The following is a 20174-nucleotide window of genomic DNA, read 5'->3' on the forward strand; positions in this document are numbered from 1 at the left end:
CTTGTGCATTCCTAACTGGAATCGCTGCATTGCATGGCATATAATTTTAACATTAAATAGTCTGCTGAAAATTAGTAGGAAAAAGGTCAAGAAATGCAAAATCCGTGTTCTCTCAATGATGCTGTACTTCTTAATTATATGATACAGATATTTGAAGAACAACTAATTTGAGTCAGAAGCAAGTGTCAAGAGCTGCAAATGCTGCCATTCGTAGTGCCTACTAGGTGCTAGCAGAGTTCCTTGCACTTGGTTGTAGGCATGAGTTCTTCCTGTGGCTTCTCATGGGTTGCTTGTTTGGTGTCAACTATTAAAGACATTGTGTGTAGTCATCCAGCACTCCAAAGAGGAAAGGGATATTTGAAGAAAGAGGGTGTAAACAATACAGGTGGGTGATGTTGAGGCCTGGACTTCAGTTTGAGCATAACCCTGTTAGGGTTGTACTACAGTAGCATTTGGACTTGTTAATGCACTAATATAATGACCTTTTTTGGGATTTTTGCTATTAATTGTATCTTCTATCCATCTCTTTCACATCAATTTTCAGAGTGGTTTTTTTTTCTCAGTATTTACACATTGCTACTAGTCATAAAGTATTCTAGTGAGGCACAAGTGAAAACCGTGATTTTTTACCAGTCATCTAATCCAATTATCAAAGTATTTGTTTTCTTCCCTAAAGAAGAAAAAATGTATAAATACCCACATATGTATACAGAAAATTATTGCAATTTAGCAATGAAGTCCAGTTTTTTCAGTCCAGATTCTTCCAAAATGCCACCCTCTGCTGTAAAGAACAAAGTCATCTTTGCAAATTTGGTCTGGCTGACAGCTGGCTTTGCTGGGAACTGTGGGGACAGGGACTGAGGCTGGGTGGCTCAGAGAGCAGCGTGTGTCTGGCTGTTTTGCTGGCAGCCTCTCCGCAGGCGTGATCTGTTCCTTGCAAAGGCATCAGGGTCTGTGTCAAAATGGCTTTGCAGTGTGCTCCTCTGGCTTGGCACATGGAGGCTTGGAGGGGAGATGCTGAGACCTCTTCTTCCTGCCCAGTCCCTGACACATGCAACTACAAAAGGGTTGAGTAAATAAAGGGCTGGCAAAGTGCCTGTGCTCCCTAGAGAAATGCCGCTGCTGTCACAGGAGTGTAGGTGATGTCATCCTGGTCAGTTCTTCTGGATGTTGCTCTTTGTACTGACAGTGGTCCCATGTGCCTCAGGTTTGACTGCAGCTACTGGTTTTTAACTTGAACGCTTGTCTTCTCCAGGATAGACCTGCATGGGGCTGGCTGTGCTGGTGTACTCCATGCTGAGCAAAGCACTCCCCTGTAAAGGTACCACAAAGATCAGCAGGGCAGCACTTGCAGAACAGCTTATTCAGTAAGATAATGTTTTCTGTTCCCCAAAGCAAAAGAGGGAATGCTGATCATCGCCTGAAGCAGAGTTTGGGCTTTTGCTGGGACAGCAGCACGGGTCACAGACTGCATGAGAATGCAGGCATGTTGGCCAGATGTCCTAGCATGCCTTGGGAGGGAGGTAGAACTGTGGCCGAAGTGAAGGTGGTGTGACCCTCAGCACTGCTGGATTTTTTGTATGGATAGTTGCAAAGCTTCAAGTGCAATAACAAAGGAAAAGCTGCTATAAGGGCTGCAGTAGCTGCTTCTGCAGCTTGCAGAGTTGGCAGAGGCTCACTTTTCTCTTCTTGCAAGAAGCTGTTTACCTTTTACCTTCTGTATCACCAGGATTTTTTTCTGAGAGAGATGCTAACGGCTGTCAAAGCCCCACTGGAGAACCGAGTGTGAGTGGGCTGGCTGTTTACACTGTGTGTTACAGGGGGTTGATGGAGATGTAACGCTGGAGTCTGGAATAGAAATTGCACTTTAGGGTCATATCCTTGAAATCACCTGGAAGTCAGTGCACAGTGTAAGGCATGCGTTTCGAATGCCTTGCATATTTATGGAAAAAGGCCTAGAGAGAAAAGTATTGGAAACAGCAGAGATCTGCCAAACAAGCCACTGCAAGCTTTTGGGCTTTTACTCCTCAAGCTCTTTTTTTTTTCCCTCCCCTTCATATGTTTAAATTTCTAAGTTCCTTTATGCTTCTTAAAAAGAAAGCTTCATTCAAATTATTTTAATTATTTAACACCCAACAGATGTGAGCTGTAACTTTTTGCTGTTTAGTGTGAGGTGGAGTAAAAGTGCTGTGTGTGTAGTCAACCATCATCTATTGGCTTAGAATCATAGGATCATTTAGGTTGAAAGGGATGTATGTACAAGATCATCAGGTCCAAACATAAACCCAGCACCATCATGTTCACCAGCAAACCATTGCTCTAAGTGCCACATCCACATGATTTTTGAACACTTCTCTGGGCATCCTGTTCCAATGCCTTCAATATTTCAATGAAGAAATTGTTCCTAATATCTAATCTAAACTTCCCCTGGCAGAAGGTCAGGCCATTTTATCTGGTCCTGTCACTGTTTTGAGGCTAGATGAGGTCCATCCTTTGAGAGGTGGCTCCAGGTATATCAGCTTTACTAAAGTTGATTATCATCACTGACATGATGAAAATAGGGCTATAAGATCTGTTATAGTAAAAAAAGTGTTTGGGTTTTATTTTTATTCTCAAAAAAGAGAAAGGAGTTGTGCCTTGAAAAATATTTCACACTGCTGAAATACTGGCTGTTGCAGAGCCATAGGATTTGAGCTAAATCCTCTGTTCCGGTGGAAAAAAAAGTAGACGTGAAGCGTGTTTGAGCTACCAGTGCTACCTGAAAAATGCTGGTAGTTCTGGCTGATGTCCTAAGAAGGGCTGACAGGGTGCGCTGTGATGTATCAGCCTGTTTGAACACCTGGTTGAAGAGTGAGGTTGTAACATGGCTCTGTAGAAGGGCCAGTATAATTCCTGCAGCTGTCACCTCCCTTCTTAGAAGCAGGATGGTTGGAAGGTGTTTGTCAACACAAATGCATATTTCTATACAAAAGGAGCTAATCCCTTAAACTTCTGGCAAGATATTTATAGAAGGTAATTAAAGGTAGGAACAAAAATAGGAGGTTTGTGTCATACTCCTGGAGCATTATCAATGAAGGGACTTGTTTTGTGAGTAGTTGCGCATTTCTTCAGAGGAGCATGTGATGTTCTCTAATTGAAATATTAATAGCAGATAATGACACTCTGGAATGATGGCCTCTTAAATGGAGACATACTTTAACAGCTTTTAATCGGTGCGGTAACTGCATATTAAAAATCTTTGACAATTTCAATGAGAGCAATTATAGAGCATGCACAGTAGCTGTTCTTCTAAGTTAACTAATTCCCTAAGTCTCATGAATCTGCACTAGATTAATGGCCTAGAAAATTTCATTCCAAAATAAGTTTTTCACTGAAGAATAAAAACATCTAATTAAAAAAAAAAAAAAACTTTCAAAACAATTAGCTGTCTTTATTGCAAGGTAGTTGTTTTCCTGTGAAAACTTCAGTGCATATTTTATGAGGAACAAGAAAGATGAAAATTGAAAGATAATCTGCAAGTATGAGATCACTCCAGTATTTGGTAAGAAAGAGGATTTTGAAAAGAAATAATTTTTTCCTAGGAAAGGACTGTTATAAGAGTTAGGAAATGATATATAGTATAGTCTGGACCTTTCTGTACTTGCACATTCATACTCCATTTGAAACCCCTGACCTGCTTGTGTTATCAAAGAAGAGAAAAATGAACAAAATTCCATATTTGGAACACAAATGTTGTAGCTGTCTTGAAGACAAAACGTGTGCATACCCTTTGTACTTTCTCATTCTGAGTTAGAACTGATTTTTAAGTAGTCTTGAGTATGAAACTGAACTCCATACAGTGGCTCAGAGGGCTTTAGTAAAACTCCTATCTTTAAAAAAAAAAAAAAAAAAAAAACTAAAAAACCCCACAAAGTTCTGTTCCATTAGGGGTTTTTGCTGCTGGAGGTTGGGTGACAGCCCCGGGAAGCAGGGGTTAGGCAGCCCAGTGCAAGGACAGCACCTCTGGGGCTGTGCAGCTGTGCTCTGCTTCCACACAGGCCATGTGTGCTGTCCTTGGAGCCACTGCTTTGGGCCGTACCCCGAGAGGCAGACCTCTAGGAGTGACAATCCACAGACAGCTTTTGCCATTGTCCCGACTCTTCACCAGATGCTGGCCAGATGAAGAAATAAATGTGCTGGCCAGTGGCTGGTTTGAAGGATATGGAAGCAGAGCAGAGAGAGAGAGGAAGGGATGTTGAGACTATTTTCCATGGTTTTTTTAAGTCAGTAGCATCTGAGGTTAATCTCGCATTAATGTCAATGCTGTAATGGCTTCTGATCATTAGTTGCTTCAAAAAATTTAATAATATGGAAATGTGCTTTTTAACATTTTGTGTTTTAATTAATTGCAGGTATCTCAGGGAAATTTTTAATACTGATTGGTTTATGTGCTATGTTTCCTGTTAACTAGATTTTTCCCAATATTCTCTAATCACCTTGTACCTCTCTTCCTGATTCTAATTACTAGAGCTTTGTATATGATAACAAGCACTTCAGTTCACAAGTGATTGCAGTGTTTTGAAGTGAACTACTCCAGAAACTTTCAATTATCTTTTAAGTTCTGTATACTAACTCGTGACTTCTGCTTACTTATTTGATGGGAATACTGTCACCCTGAAGCCGTGGGAAGCAAAGGGGACTGTTTGAGTGGCAGCAAAGCATTTTTGTTGGCTGGAAGAGGCAGATCTGAATGTGACCTTCAGCTGGATGCTCTTAAGCTTGATTGGGATATGGAAATTACATTCTCTGTCTCTGGGAGGAGAGGAGATGCAGTTTAAACTACTCTTAATGATCTTTCCAATGTTTTTTTTTCACACACACACCCCCCTCACATTCCCAGAATCTAATATAGTAAGGGAATATTTAAAGAATCGACTTTCCCAATGTATTAGTTGCCCAGCTGTATCTTTCCATCTGTGCTGTGAGCAAGATGGAATGATTAATTCAATCTTTTAATATCATGTGGTCAGAATAAGAGGTGTTGGAATTCACAAACAGTATAAGAAGAAGCTGTAAAGATGATATTGGGGATTGTGATACAATATATCCTGTGCTGTCTAGGAATATGATGATACTGTGAATACTGTCTTGAAAATAGAAATTAGGATATTTTGTCTTTTGAAAGGTATAGATCATAGTGCAAAGTATAAATTGTTTTCTGTTGTCTTTTTAATTCCTCTGGTGAGATGCTAAAATGCAGGTAGCAATATTTTGCTTCTCGTTTGGGTTTCTAGTTTGACTATAAGTACATCAGTCTTTCCAGTTTTACCGTAAGTAACAAGATCACTCTTTGCTTCAGTCTCTGCATGAAAGTGCTGATGAATCATAGAATCATCAAAACATTTAGGTTGGAAAATTCCAAAAGTTAACCCACACTGCCAAGTCCATGACCAAACCATGTTCCTAAGTGCCACATCTACATGTCGTTTAAGTATCTCCAGGGCTGGTGATTCAAGTACTTCCCTGGGCAGCCTGTTCCAATGCTTGACAACCCTTTCAGGGAAAAAACTTTTCCCTATATCCAATGAAAACCTCCTCTGGCTCACCTTAAGACCATTTGCTCTTGTCCTGTCACTTGTAACGTGGGAAGAAATATCTACCCTCTCCTTGCTAAAACCTCCTTTCAGGTAGTTATAGAAAGCTATAAGGTCACCCCTGAGTCTCCTTTTCTCCAGGCTAAGTACCCCCAGCTCCCTCAGCTGCTCCTCATCTGACCTGTGCTCCAGACCCTTCCCCAGCTCCATTGCCTTTTCTGGACATGCTCCAGGCGTTTCAATGTCTTTCTGGTAGTGAGGGGTGCAGAACTGAACGCAGGATTCAAGGTGTGGCCTCACCAGTGCTGAATACAGGGGCACAGTCACTGCCCTGGTCCTGCTGGCCACACTCTTTCTGATACAGGCTGGGATGCCACTGGCCTTCTTGGCCAGCGGGACACACACACTGGCTCATGTTCAGATACTGACAACCGGGACCTCCAGGTAATTTTCTGCTGGGTCCTTTCCAGCCACTCTGCCCCCAATCTGTAGCACTGAACAGGGTTGTTGTGACCCAACCTCAGGACCCAGCATTTGGCCTTATTGAATCTTATACCACTTGCCTTGGTCCATCAATCCAGCCTGTCAAGCTCCCTATGTACAGCCTTCCTACCCTCCATCAGTTCGACACTCTCACCCAGCCTGGTGTAATCTGCAAACTGGCTGAAGGTGCATTGGATCACCTCATCCAGACCATTGATAAAGATGTTAAACAGGACTAAATTGTTAAATTTAGTCCTGTTTAACTAAATACTGTTAAATATAGACTAAATACTGTTAAACTAAATAAATACAGACTAAATACTGTTAAACAGTAAGCCAATACTGAGCCTTGGGGAACCTCACTTGTTACTGGCTACCAGCTGGATTCCATTCACCACCACACTTTGGCCATGGTCATCCAGCCAGGATTTTACATAGCAAACGGTGTGCCTGTCCAAGCCATAAGGAGCCAGTTTCTTCAGGAGAATGCTGTCTCAGCATTCTGTTTCAGCAGATGCTGAATATCTGACTTTCCACATTTTCTGTGCTTTGGGCACTTTAAATGTTCTCCAGACTTCAAGGTTTATGATAGACCCTTTCTTCCCTGCAAGGTGTGGGGACTTGCCTTCTTAGGATTATTTCTACATTTTTTGGGATTAAATCAAGAATAGCAGCTGTTCTTTTCTTCTTCTCCTTCTTCTCCTTCTTCTCCTTCTTCTCCTTCTTCCCCTTCTTCTCTTTATTCTTCTCCTTCTCCTTCTCCTTCTCCTTCTCCTTCTCCTTCTTCTTCTTCTTCTTCTCCTCCTTCTCCTTCTTCTCCTCCTCTTTCCCTTTTCTTTTCTTTTTTCTTTTCTTTTCTTTTCTTTTCTTTTCTTTTCTTTTCTTTTCTTTTCTTTTCTTTTCTTTTCTTTTCTTTTCTTTTCTTTTCTTTTCTTTTTTCTTTTCTTTTTTCTTTTCTTTTCCCTTCCCTTCCCTTCCCTTCCCTTCCCTTCCCTTCCCTTCCCTTCCCTTCCCTTCCCTTCCCTTCCCTTCCCTTCCCTTCCCTTCCCTTCCCTTCCCTTCCCTTCCCTTCCCTTCCCTTCCCTTCCCTTCCCTTCCCTTCCCTTCCCTTCCCTTCCCTTCCCTTCCCTTCCCTTCCCTTTTTTTCTTTTTCTTTTTTTTCCCTTTTTCATTTTCTTAGCTCTCTTTGTTGTAAAATAACCATCATTAAAGTTTTCTAAATGAGGTTTCTTCACTGCAGTCAGTTATGACATTTACTCAGTCTGTGATGGAGTGACAGTGGCATCGCGCTTTGCTGATTCATGTTTTCTTCAGCATTTCAAACTCACTGCCATTACCCTGGTTTTTAGTCAGAACTATAACCCAAATGAAATAGGACATGAAATTTTAATACCTTAGGAATTCTGTGCCACATTTTGTGAAGACAACTGTCAAGTTTTTTGAGATATATGGGATGTGGTCTTTCCTAGGGAAGACCTTTTCTGAGATTACTCACATTCCATTTTGTTTCATATTTATGGCTTCTTTACTGAATATCTGAACATGATTTGGAGAAATACTATATTTATTTGGGACTTTAGTGAGAGGGATGAGTGTCTTTAAATGGCAAATGTTTGCTTAAAATGAAACTTTCCCTATTAAATGGGGAATTACACTTGGGAAGCCTTTTGTATGCTCGGGGTATGTCTGAGAGCAAGGACTTGAAATGGTTTCTTACATCCTGAGGGATGTAAAGCATTGTCAGATGCAGCTGCATCTACTCGTTAGCTGTTTGGGAAATCTTGGAGCCTAGACAGTCTTCAGTTCCTGGTAGAGAATGAAAAAGTAATTCTAATGTCTCAAACTTTTGCAGGATGGGAAAATGCATTCTGCAGCTACTAGATTATGCAGAGCTATTTCCATTACCCCATTTAAATCTCCTGGGATAAGCTCCTCTTTTTCATCTCTCATTTCACAACAGGAAAAAAATATAATTACATGATGACATGACTTGAAGAGCATTGGGAAGTTTTACATAAAATGACATTGCCCAAGGTATTGCAGAGTTACATTTGCCCAGAGGGAGGGAGTATGGGAGTAAGTATCAGTAAATCTGTTCAAAAGATAATCAGATGCTTTTTCTTGATTTAAAGATGCACCTTTATATAACTTCCCTATCTTTAGCGTGACTGGAGTGAAAGAGAAGAAAGCCAAAGAGTAAGACTTAATAGGTAAATATATAAAAGGAATGAAAGATAAGCAGAGCAGGGAATACAAATGGAAAAATCTCCTTCTTTGTTCTTGTGATAGTATTTTCCCATGTTAAAAATTATATGGGTAAATGGAGCCTTTAAATATATGTATATGTAGGGGAGATTAGTTTCTTCGTGGAGCTAGCATCGTGTTTCTTCTCCTGATATTTTTAACAAATCCAGTAATCTTTCATATGCAGGCTGTGTCTGTTCAGTATAGTATAAGGAATTAGTGGGATTTCTTCATATTATTGCAACAACCGTCCTGCCCTTATTTCACAAAACCCCACGTTAGATTTTTGTGAAGTTCCTTTTGTGACTGAGGCTGGGACTGCTCATGTATCGATCACTGTCACTGAGCTGACTTAGTGCTTGTCGGTGACAGTGCTGTCCCCACGCCTCTCCTGTCCAGCTCCACGGCAGCAGAGCCCTCCCTTCCGCGCAAAGGCCGTCTTTCATGGCCTCATCCGAGTCCCCACTTGGCATCTGTCCCAACACAAAATAATTGCACAGTGGAGCAAAACATGCCATGTGTGGTGTAACGCCAGCGGGTAGCCAGGTGCCAGGTATTTTTGCACAAGTTTGTCAATGTGTAGTATCCACCTTTATCTGAAATATCCTTAAGACTAGTGTTTGTCCAGAAAAACAAACAAACAAACAAACAGTGGCTTAAGCCAGGAATAGCAGGAATATTTAAGACAAGGACTAGTGTGTGAAGTTGCAGGTGTCTGTTGGGAACTTGCAGAGCCATAATTTCACTAAGATAACTTGTACTTGTCGGTCTAAGGCAGCTTTTCCATCTCTTGATTCCTTCTCTATCACCCCATGCCCCTCCCAGGGATCAAGTGCTCTCCTTTTCCTACACATTCGGTTGGGAACTTTACTCTCAAGAGCAGATTGTGGGCAAACTTGTGTTCCTGATGATTTTTTAGGAGATTTTAATACTGCACTGTGGTATTTTCCATCTGAATGATTTGTATAGTGGTGTGTTCAATCTATTTGGCGCTCATAAAAAAATAGATTCAAATATCTTACCTTTAGATGAATTTTGGCGAAAAGAACAAAGTACTCAGGAATGTCAAACATGGCCAGAAGTGAGATTCAGGACTCGGGAACTGCACCCTCTCATCTACTTTTGCTTTCTTTTACCTTAGGGCAGCTCCATATTTGTTAGGATCAAATTTCCTAATATCTCTGTCAAAATCAGCCTGAACTTGTATTGTAAAAAGCTCAGATATATTCTTCGTCAAATTGTTTTTTAATGCAGTCGTATTTCCCATTGAGAGAAAGGCAATTCAGAAATGGCAAGAAAACTTCCCAAATTAACAATCCTCTTTAGTTTTTTCCATTCTCATACTCTTCTTTCTTGGGGAAGAGGGGTCAACATTCAGCTTTTTTTCTGTGTATGATCAGTGATCCTGATGCAAAAAGTCTGCATAGTGTTTATTGGAGGAAGAGTTTCTTCACAGTCAGAGTGAAGATAGCATAAATCAGTTTGGGAAATTACCTTCTATATTACTTTTGAAAACGGCAATTATCTTTTTCTCCATTCAGCCCTTCTGCCAAATCTAGCAGCATCACAGAGTCCAAGACAACATTACTGAGCACCCTATTTGACAAATAAAGCAAAAGCATTCAGGCTTCAGTCAAAAGATGTGTGAAAATGTGTCTTCCCTTGGCTCTTGTAAACAGGCAGGACTTCTTCACTTGCAAGCACACCAGCCATATGCTCTGAAAAACAGGGCACTGAAAATACATGTGCAAGTGCAGAGGAAATATTTTTTTGATTACTTTGGCATTAGCCGTAGCTTACTTTTCTAGCAGTGTGTGGATCAGTGCCTTGACTTACCTCACCAAACCATTGCTGATTTGCATCTGTAAGTAGCAGTGCCAGTGTCCTTACTGGGGTCCTTTTTTGGCCTTGAGGACAATAACACTATGCAGAGATTTATAATTCAGATGTATTAAATTGCTTAGAGCTGTATGTCACCTAAATACCTGGAGGTGGGTGGAAGGTGAAGAGAGGGGCGAAAGGGGAATGAAGCACTCAAAAATGACCTCATCTTGACCAAAAAACCTTTTTCCTGTGTCCTTTTTGAAAGTCTAATGCTTCCTTCTGCTTCCCCTTCCACACCCTGCTTTCCACACATACTTCTCCCTTTATCTGCACGTATGCTGTCTTTCCAAGAATCACTAGAAGAAATGCAGATGGGTGTGTCATGTAAATGAAATTTTTCGTGTAGCTTTCCACTCCCCTTCCCACTGTTGCTAGAGAGATCTCTTTCCACAGGTCTTGGATTTTTGAGTGCCAAAAACTCCTGCTCTGAACAGCTGCCTTACTTAGGGTATTGTTATTTTTCTTTAGCAAAAAATATTTCTTTCAGGACTGTAATGCTGGCATCATAACTTTCATCTTACTACTGCACCAGTTTATCTTACATCTTTTCTAATATGTGGGAGCTCTTTTACTGTAGTTAGGTCTTGCTGTGGATACTTAGGCTCCAAACTTGTGATATTGGACTCTAATAATACCTATTGCTATCTAATACCCCCCCAAGGTTCCACAGTGTGTTCATGAGTTGAAAAAACAAGAGGAAAATGAGCTGTTCTGATCATTTGTAGTATGATTTTTGCATGTGTTAAATGAGATATCTAGGAACAAGTCCTGGAATGGATTTTGGGAACTTGTATCTCAGCCTTCTGTGAAGGGCTTGTCATCTTGCCTGCAAATGTTATCACTTCATTCCTATAAGCAAGCTGGCATGCTTATCAAAAAGCTAAACAAATGTTATAAATTTAGAGCAGCCTTAAATTTGATTTTTTTTTAAAGTTGTTTTCATTGGCAATTAAAAAAAAAATCATTAGTCTGGCTTAGCAGATGTTTGCTGCTAACTCTGAAGAAGTGTCACTTGTTCCCGTGTTGACAGTGTCAGGAAGGGATGAGTATACACATTAGCTCCTTAGCTGGCTGAGCACTCTGCTCCTGTAGTTGGTGTATCTGCCAGCTCCTCTGCTTTTGTGTCATTTGCTGCCTTGCTGCACTTTGGCCATTTGTCCAGGCTTTCTGGATATGTGGTGCCTTGGCTGGAGTTACAGCACTGGTTGGGTTCCCAGGTCTTTAGGCAGCCCAAACAAATTGCTGCTGCTGTGTGGGAGCTCTGCTGTGTTGTGGAAATGTCCACTTCGTGGGACATAGGCTGTGCATGCATTCCCCTGAAATACAGGCATGAAACTTCTGTGAGTTTCCAGAATTGGTAAGTGTGAGTCGTTGTTTGTTGTCTCGTTGGCATGCAGCATTTCAGGCTCTGTGTGCGTCTTGGTTAAACAAGAAACTTAGTCTCATGTGTGCCAGGGGTTTGGCTGTGGTTTTGTGAGCAGTTGTTACCAGTCGTATTCCCTGTCAGTGGCTGCGTGGGAGCCTTGTTAAATTAGGTCTTCCCCAGGCTGCTGAAATTCTTACAGCCATCTGACTGCTGCTGTTCCATTAATAGCACCTTGAGATACCTATGAGTTTGTAGGGCAAGTGAAACATTTCCATGGTTAGGTTTCTCTTGCTAATCTGGTTCTTCAACAGCTTTCTCTTCCCATGAGTAACTCTGGAGCCAGCCTCTCTCCAATACCTCCATTTCCTCATGATTCCTAACAAAAGCTGGGAGGCTTGTCACCTATCAGATGCAAAACTGAGTTGTGTTTGGAAACAGATGCTCTCCCTGGACAGATAAATCTCCCTTACACAACGCACCCAGCCATTCGAGGTCCGTTGGACCTGCTGGCCGTGGGCCTGTGGATCTGCATGTGGGCATGACAGTTGTTCATCAGCAGAAGGCCCGATGGCCTCAACTGCTGAAACCAGCAGGATACCTTTTCACAGAAGGACTAGTTGGGCTGGTTTCCAGCCTTAAAGGCCTTCAATCTTGATTGCATATTGATGTTCATTAGGAAAGTGATTGGAAGCAGCAACGGCAGAAAAGATTTTGGTGTGCAAATTTGGGAAGACCATTTGCATTTGAAAAATCATCTGCACAGGCTTAGGACAGGCTTAGGACAGTTTGTCTGGCTTATCTGTCAGGATTTGAGTGCCTAATTGTCTTTTGTTAGGATAGTCCTGGAATGACATTTGAATCCAGACCCTGTTTACCTGGTTTCTGCCAAACCAGAATTTTTGGGAGATGTTTCTGTAAGGCACACAAAAAAGGCTGTTGCTGAAAGCTGTGTGGGTTCCCCAGCAGTTTACTGATTGCCTCTCAGAGCGGAAAATGAATTATTTTTCTACATCTGCTTAATGGCTGTAATCTCAGTATTGCCACAGTATAAATGAAGGAAAAAGAGCCAGAATATTTTGCAATAGGAAAAACTACTCAATGATTCTGTGGTACACTGAGCTATATGATTTCTTTGAAGAACTCGATTGTGCTTTGTCCTGTGGTGTTAGACAAAGACTGGAAATTACAGTTTGCCCTCTTTTTCTCACTCAGTGTTGCTATACAGGAATGGCTCCAAACTTGGATCTTGTTATTCAGTCATGAAACTAAATATTCATTGTTGGTTCTTTTCTTTTTATTTTTTTTCCATCTGTGCTTCTGCCAGTTACCTTCAGGACTAATATTTGCATATAAATTATTCAGTTATAGGAGGAATGAAAAAAGAAAAAAAGTTGGGATTTGTCTGTAGGGATCTCTCCAGCACAAATGCCACCAAAGCTCCTGCACTGAGTGGCCAGTTCAGGAGGTGCAGGCAGGTCCCAGCATGGCACCTCACAGGTGGACACTCACCAGCTTTTTGGATGCCTTCAGCTGTACTCAAGTCTTGCCTGATAAGCACTGGAGACTGATTCAGACAATCTAAATTCTACCCTTGGCCTTTGATGTCCTAAAAAGAAGGTTAATGAGGAAATTAATATAAAGATATTATATTTTAATGTCCATGTGACCCATAATGTCCCACCATGCAGATGCTGGATTAGTAGGCTAGGAGATGGAGCTTTGTAAAAATTTGATGCAATTTGCTTTTAATAAACTTTCAATACTTTTTTCTTTTTTTTTCCCCTTGGCCTCAAGCACAATGTTCTGCAAAGGTTAGAGAATAGCAAAGCAGGCTACTCTTAAGGGAAGCTCTTCTGAGGTTTGCATTGTCTGTTCACATAATGCATTTCTGCAAACAAAAGAAATTTTAATTCCTCTGTTTTGATTTGGCTACTTCAGATTTCAATTTGGCTACTCATCCCTCCCCCAGAGCTGGGATTTTGCTGGCAGGAACTGGTCATTGATATGGAATTGGCCATTGATATGGGTCTTCAGACTGTCTTATTTGTCTGTGGTCTTGGCAGTTGCAGAGGCATCCTGACAGCCCTGTTTTAGAGTCCTCTGAAAATTAGTATTTTTAAAAATTACAGAATTGCCTTACATTCTTTGTAGTATTGAATTTGTGTGAGGATGTCTCTGTACATGGAAGTTATTTCTGATTAGGGAGAATTATGTTTAAAAGGAAAATAATTATTTTTAAATAGCCTCATATCGGGACATAATATGTACGCCTTATTTTTCTGTTTTAGGGTATTCCACTTGCAAAGTAACCAGGCTTATGTCATCTAAATACATTGGAATGCAGGCAGAACTGCAGCCTGAGAGAAGCTTCTCGCAAACATTGCTGTGATACAGCAGCACCTAAGGAGTGCGGGCTTGGTTTCTTTGAACACAAAGGCAAATTAACAGCTACTGCTTGGTTGGGGGATTTCATTAGCACGGGGCTGTACCGTTCTCATGTCCCACGGAGAGATCACTGGCATTATGCCTCTGTACTTGAGATCAGTATCTACCTCCTTACCAGGAGCAGAGGCAGAAAGAGAACTGGGGTGGTTTAAATGAGGTGCAAGAGATGCCAGAGGGAACTTCTCTGGGCATTCCGAAGCTGGTGGGTCTCCACTGCCTCCTGCCTGGGGGGCTGTGAGCCTCCAACTGCACTCAACCTTTCACACAAAATAAACCAGTATCTGCTGAAAACCAGGCTGAGCCCAGGTTTGCTTTGAAAATTTCATGCTGAGTTTCGTCATGGAAGGGGTGTTTTAACACTGAAAGTTGGGTGTACTGCAAACTCCACATGACATTGGAGTTCTAGTGGAAACAGGACACTAATAAACGGCCTTTCACTGGAGTTACCCCTGGCTCACACACAGAGCCTGTATTTGATCTTGACCACTTTTTTTGACATAAATACTAGCTGTGTCTCATTTAAATGGAGATTCATTTTACATTAAGCTGACTTGATGGAAACTGTACACATTTTTAGAATTAATAACAATTAAGAGTTAATGGAGGAATTTATTTTCCTCCTGCCCCCCTCCCCTCCCTGATGTGTTTCAGTGTTTCTCTTCGCATTTCCCATTTTGACTAAAGTGAGTGGATAGACTGAGATGTGCCTGAGTGTTGTGTCTATTCAAAACCATGCTATGTGGAAGCTGTATACTGTACCTCTTGTAAATAAAACAGATAATGGACACTTGTCGGTGTGTCTGCAGCCCTCATTTCTCCCTCCCTGGCTGCTTTCTTATGTCCTTGGATCTAGCTGCAAAAGCAGGCCTGTTTTAAACCCCTCTGTAATATAGGATCTCACAGAATGCATTTTTACAGTCGAATCTTTAAGTGGCCATTAGGACCAAAAAATGGTCCTTTTCTTTGCAGTCACCATGGACAGGATAGGTCTGGACATCTTCTTTTATCTGCTATATTGTGTTCTCTGCTAAGAACCACTTCATCACAGTGATACCTGTTATCACTTTGCTCTTCTGACTTCCCATCTTTCTTTCACGTCATTGCCCCTTCCCCAGTCCTGACTTCTTTTTCTCCTTTTCTTTCATTAGTTTTCTTCTAAGTGAATTAATTTTGCATTAAAATGTGACTTCTTATTTAATAGGTAGGTATAGTGGTGCAGTAATGGAAATGAGGGACAGCACCTGTATGCAACACGTGAAATCCAAATATCAGATCAGCAATATGGTAAGAGGCCAGAAGCAAGGGAGGCATGAGGAGGCAGAAGAGGAAGATAAGGTACTCAGGCCCACAAGAATGCATTTTCTCTTGAGGAGATTTGCACCTGTGGGCATTTAATTTAGAGTTTGTGATTAGAAGTATTTTTGGTGGAAATTGCAGGGCTGCTAATAACTAAATTGAAGCCCCTTAAGAAATCTCCTGGTGAAATTTTATTTAGCTTGAATTATATATATGTCAGGACACCTGTGTGCACAGATATCACTGTAATTGGAGTTAACCTTCAAATACCTGCAAACAATTCCTGCTCTGCATGGATGGGAAGAACCAAGTCGTTACCTGAAGAGAACAGAAATTCCTGTTGAATTATGATAGATAGAACTCTGTATTGCAGAAAAGGTGAAATCTGGGTCCTTTTTGAAGGACTTTGCTGTGAAGAAAGGAGTTTGTATCAGTGCTAGTCCTGTGTTTCATAACTATGTAAAATCCAAATTTGTGTTGTACAACAAAGCAATCCCCTGAAAAACGTAGAAATCAAAATAGAAAGTCCTTTGGTAGATGAAAGTTGGCATCTTTTTAACATTTGTTATCTATAGCGTTGCCTACGGACACTGCACCACAGCAAAACGAAGTATTCAGTACCATTTTCCCTGTGCAAATACCTCACGGCTTCTACTCTAAAGCAAATTAGAAATTCACCTTGGTCACCTAAGGACCACATGGTACTTCACATGAAACATTCTCCACCTTGTCAAAAAAATTGTAGTTGATATTAGACCTAATTCATGCCTTTCCCAAGCAATTAAATCATAATGCCTTTGTTCTGCTTTGGCTGCAGGACTCCCTCCTCCCCTCCATGGTGGGGGAATGTGCTGCAACCTGTGCCCAGTGTAAGAGCTTGTAGTTGGAATGGCAGCTGCTCTGCAAGGGCCGTTCCAGACACTTCTTGGCTCAGTTGGCAGGCTAAGGGCTGCCTGGGGATGCAGGAGACACAGGCTGTGTCTAAGCCACTGCTCTAGCAGAGGGAGTTTGGGAGCATCTCCTGCCTGCTGGGCTGTCTGTGGGTCAAGGAGCACTTGGAGTGGAGGTGGAATGAAGTTGACAGTGGGTATTGGGGATGCTGGCTTCTGTGGGAGAGCCTCCTTCCTTTGGGGCTCAGGGCCCTGTGATTTTCAGAAGGAAGAGTGCTCAGCTATGCAGGGAAATTAGGCCAGGTGGTGTACTTTAGATAGCTCACCTTTGACTGAGATCTTTCCTCCATGTTACTGGCAGAGGCTGGTTTTTGTCATTCAAAAAATTTTCAGGATATCATGCTGCCAGTAGAATTTTTATCCCTGTACACATAAAGTAAGCCATCCCTGAGCTGACATTACTTGCGTCACCTTACTCAGTAACAAAGTTATGGTGGAAATTTTAAAGGTCAGATGACTGCAGGATGATGAAATGCATGCAAATAGAAATGAGATTTCTGAAGTGGGTGTTTGCTTTTTGTGTCGTCAACCTCAGTCTTTCGTGAACTGTTAATACTGGAAAATTATAGTGCAGTAAATAATGGTGGATGTTCCATAGTTTTTATTTCCATACAGAGTTTGCTTCTGAGATGGTTTACTGGCCTGGCTTGAGCAGTCTGTTAAGTGTACACTCTTTAAAATGCATCTTAACTTCTTAATCGTGTTCCTATTACGAACTAACCTTGTGTTGTTTCTTTTTTCCTCATATAGTTTTCCCTACACAAAATGGAAAGGTTGCTATAGTGACTGGAGGCACTAAAGGAATTGGTTACCAAACTGTGAAGCATTTGGCAAGACTTGGCATGCATGTGATAATAGGTAAAGTCATTATCTTCTTAATATACTTTTTGTTTCAGAAAGTAATTTTTTTTTTCTTCTAAGGGGTATTTTCTCTCCAGCATAAGTAAGGATATGTCAGGGGAATGCAGGAGAATGTTTTGCTAGCATTTAGCACAAATAAAGATTGATTTATGTTTTGCTTCACAAGTTCTTAAAAAAATAGTGGATGGCATTTTTTTTCTGTAGAACTTGGAAGAGTTGTACTACCTTAGATGAGAAGTAAACAATAAAAAAACTTAAAAAGATGAGTTTTACAAAAATATTTTAGTTCCTTGTTACTGGGGAGGGATTATGCATCAGCATTAGGGTGTACATGTTCATTAAGAGGAAAACAAATGAAAACCTTGAAGGAATATTATGGTGATTAGTGGGGGATGATCTGTGTTATAAGGGCAGAGGAAGCGCTTACAACCTCATCCGTGTAAAAATTACACATTTACTTCCCAGTTTGTCACTGTAAGAAGCCTCTGTAGCCAAGACAAGGAAATAAATACCTTGAGATTCAGTCATGTCAGTCTGAGACAGACTGGACAATTCACCTTCTGGAGGTGCCTGTTTCTCTCCATGGATAATAAAGAGTTTATAAGATTGGAGTGAGACATTTGAAGTCAGGTGAATTTCTCTACAAATTCAAAAATGGTCCTGTGTGCACCATTTCTTCTAAGCAGACACTACTTAGGAGACTTCCTATTTTAAAGCTTTCTGTACTACACATATATATTTATGACTAATATGTCTACTAAATCAGAATGTAACATAATGAATACTTATATGTTTAAAATGATAAATTTTCTCACTTCATCTTTCTTTAACTAGATTTTTACCTGAACCACTGTAACTTTTATTCCATAGAATCACTTAAGACTGCTGTTTCATTGAATACTATCAACCCAGTGATGCCATTTTGTTCAGCTTTGATACAGAATGTATAAAAACTCTCTAAAGCTTTGCATACATGTCATTAGAAAAAAAACCAAATCCACTCCAAACAATGGACGAGAGCACAGTAGCCGTGTACTTTTAGAGTAGTGCAGTCAGTAACACTAATGGAGTTGTCCTGGAATCGTACAGGTGTAACGTGGAACACCACTTACTCATACATGTTTTAATAGATGTGTCAAACCCAAGCGTCTGCAAAATGCAAGTAGATGCCTCTTTATGTAGCTAAATGCTAGATGTTGCTAATGTAGCTAGATGTAGCTAATGATGTCAGCATTAATATTTCACTAAAATTGCTTTTCATCTTTAAGGTGGACTGCAAAAAGGTACTCAGTGGGAAAAGAGAAAGGGTACTTTTCTTCTCTTTGCATAGGGTCATGGAAGCGTAGAACATTCTTTTTTTAAGAATTATTTTGTATCACTCGAAGTTTAGGATATTCCATGTAACAAAATTCAGCGTGAGAGTTTTGGGAATGGGAAGGTGAGGTATAGGTACAGAATCTCTAAATAAGCTGAATTTTTTTCAACTCACAATCACTCCCTCATAAACCTCATTCACTCACACCCTCACCTGTACTCTCATAAGCACCAAGATGAGCTCATGTGGTCTTGTGAGCATCACTTGAGTATGGGAAAAGGTCATGCCAGCTACTAAATCCTTGTCCCATCTCTGCGGTTCTTCTCTGTCAGAAATGACAGGCCAGTTTATGGTCAGAGCCGCCAGAGGGATTGTGCAGTCTCCTCCTCTGGACATACCAACAATTCGTCTGAATGCGACCCTGTGCTCCTTGTTCTAGGTGAAACTGCGTTAGCAGGGGGATTGGACAGAGCTCCCTTCCAACCACAACCATTCTGTGATCTTTTATATTGCTCAGCAGCTCTCAGCACATTTTTCCTTGTCTGCAATGTATAGGCTCTGTCTATAGCCTATTTTTAGGGTGGGCTAACAGAAAAAATAATGGTATGGGTACTATGCTGTAATGTGGATGTTACTCTCCTGATGGCAGAGTGCATGGTTATCTGCTGGCCAGTCTTCTGTGCTGTGGCCTTGACATGCACAACACAGGGACAGTCTCCTCTAAACATGTCTTTTGTTTGTCAATAACGAACATTCTTTTAACACTTTGCCTTTTCTTTTGGTGCTTACAAACACACACACTTCCATTCGCTCTACAGTATTATCAATCTTACTACTTGCACTACGAATCTCTACAAACATAAATTAATGAAATTAATTATAGGAAGCATTTGATGAGTAAGATTTGCAGCTGATTCATTTCTTCCAAGCAAACTCTGACCTAAACACTGAGCCCTGTGAGTCACAGCCATCTTCTTTGCCTGTGAAATTCTTCAGACCAAAGCAGCCCTGTCAGTAGAATGGATAGTCCCAGGCACTTTTCCAGCTGCAAGATCATAACAATCTCAAAAGCCCATTAAATGCAATGACCTTCCATCCTTGTTCCTCACTGTTGGGCCCAAGTGTCCAGAGTATGTTTAAAATATCTGCTGGCACACTGGCATGCATTAGCACATTCAGCTTCGGGCCACACAAGGCTCAAATAAGACAGCAAGTGTGCTCAAGCTTTCTCCTCTACAAATGTTTTCACGCTATGTTTGTATATAGACATGAACTTCTGTGAAAAAAGTGTGGATGTTAAGTGAATTTGGGCTTGCAAGAGACACTCATGTAGCTTACAGTCAATCATGCTCAATCACTGAATGCTTGTTTCCCATTATAGGAACTGTAGCAATAAAGGATGATATCCCTGCAGCAGGCAAATGAGTCAAGCCTGAATGTCTGATGTGAAAAATGATTCACCATTTGTGATGGATGTGATTTTGATTCAGTTTGACATTTTAGAGGAGTAAATATTTGAAGCAACCTACTTTTAAATCCGATCTACCAATGGAATGAGGAAAGCAAATAAGTAGGAAGCATGTTACCTTGTGGAACATGAATAGGCGCTGTACGAAAAGGCAGTATGTTCACTCAGAGCCTTTACAGAAAGTGGTTTCATAGTTGTTTTCCACCTTCTTCCTTTCCAGTCCCAGTACTGGTGCACAAGACTCCATTCTCCCACTGATGGTTTCCCTCTGCGGGTGCTGCTCACCCTG

General features: G+C 41.0%; 1 protein-coding gene across 2 annotated transcripts in view; it reads left to right on the plus strand.

Annotated features, from left to right (window-relative positions):
• DHRSX (dehydrogenase/reductase X-linked) overlaps window positions 1-20174 on the plus strand; it is a 163077-nt gene that overhangs the window by 20457 nt on the left and 122446 nt on the right. For both annotated transcript variants that reach the window (XM_048324043.1, XM_048324051.1), the window contains one exon: window positions 16992-17099. In XM_048324043.1, coding sequence (XP_048180000.1) covers window positions 16992-17099 — 108 coding nt within the window. The remainder of the gene's footprint in view (window positions 1-16991; window positions 17100-20174) is intronic.

Source organism: Corvus hawaiiensis, chromosome 2 (assembly GCF_020740725.1).
Source record: "Corvus hawaiiensis isolate bCorHaw1 chromosome 2, bCorHaw1.pri.cur, whole genome shotgun sequence".
Lineage (NCBI taxonomy): Eukaryota > Metazoa > Chordata > Aves > Passeriformes > Corvidae > Corvus > Corvus hawaiiensis.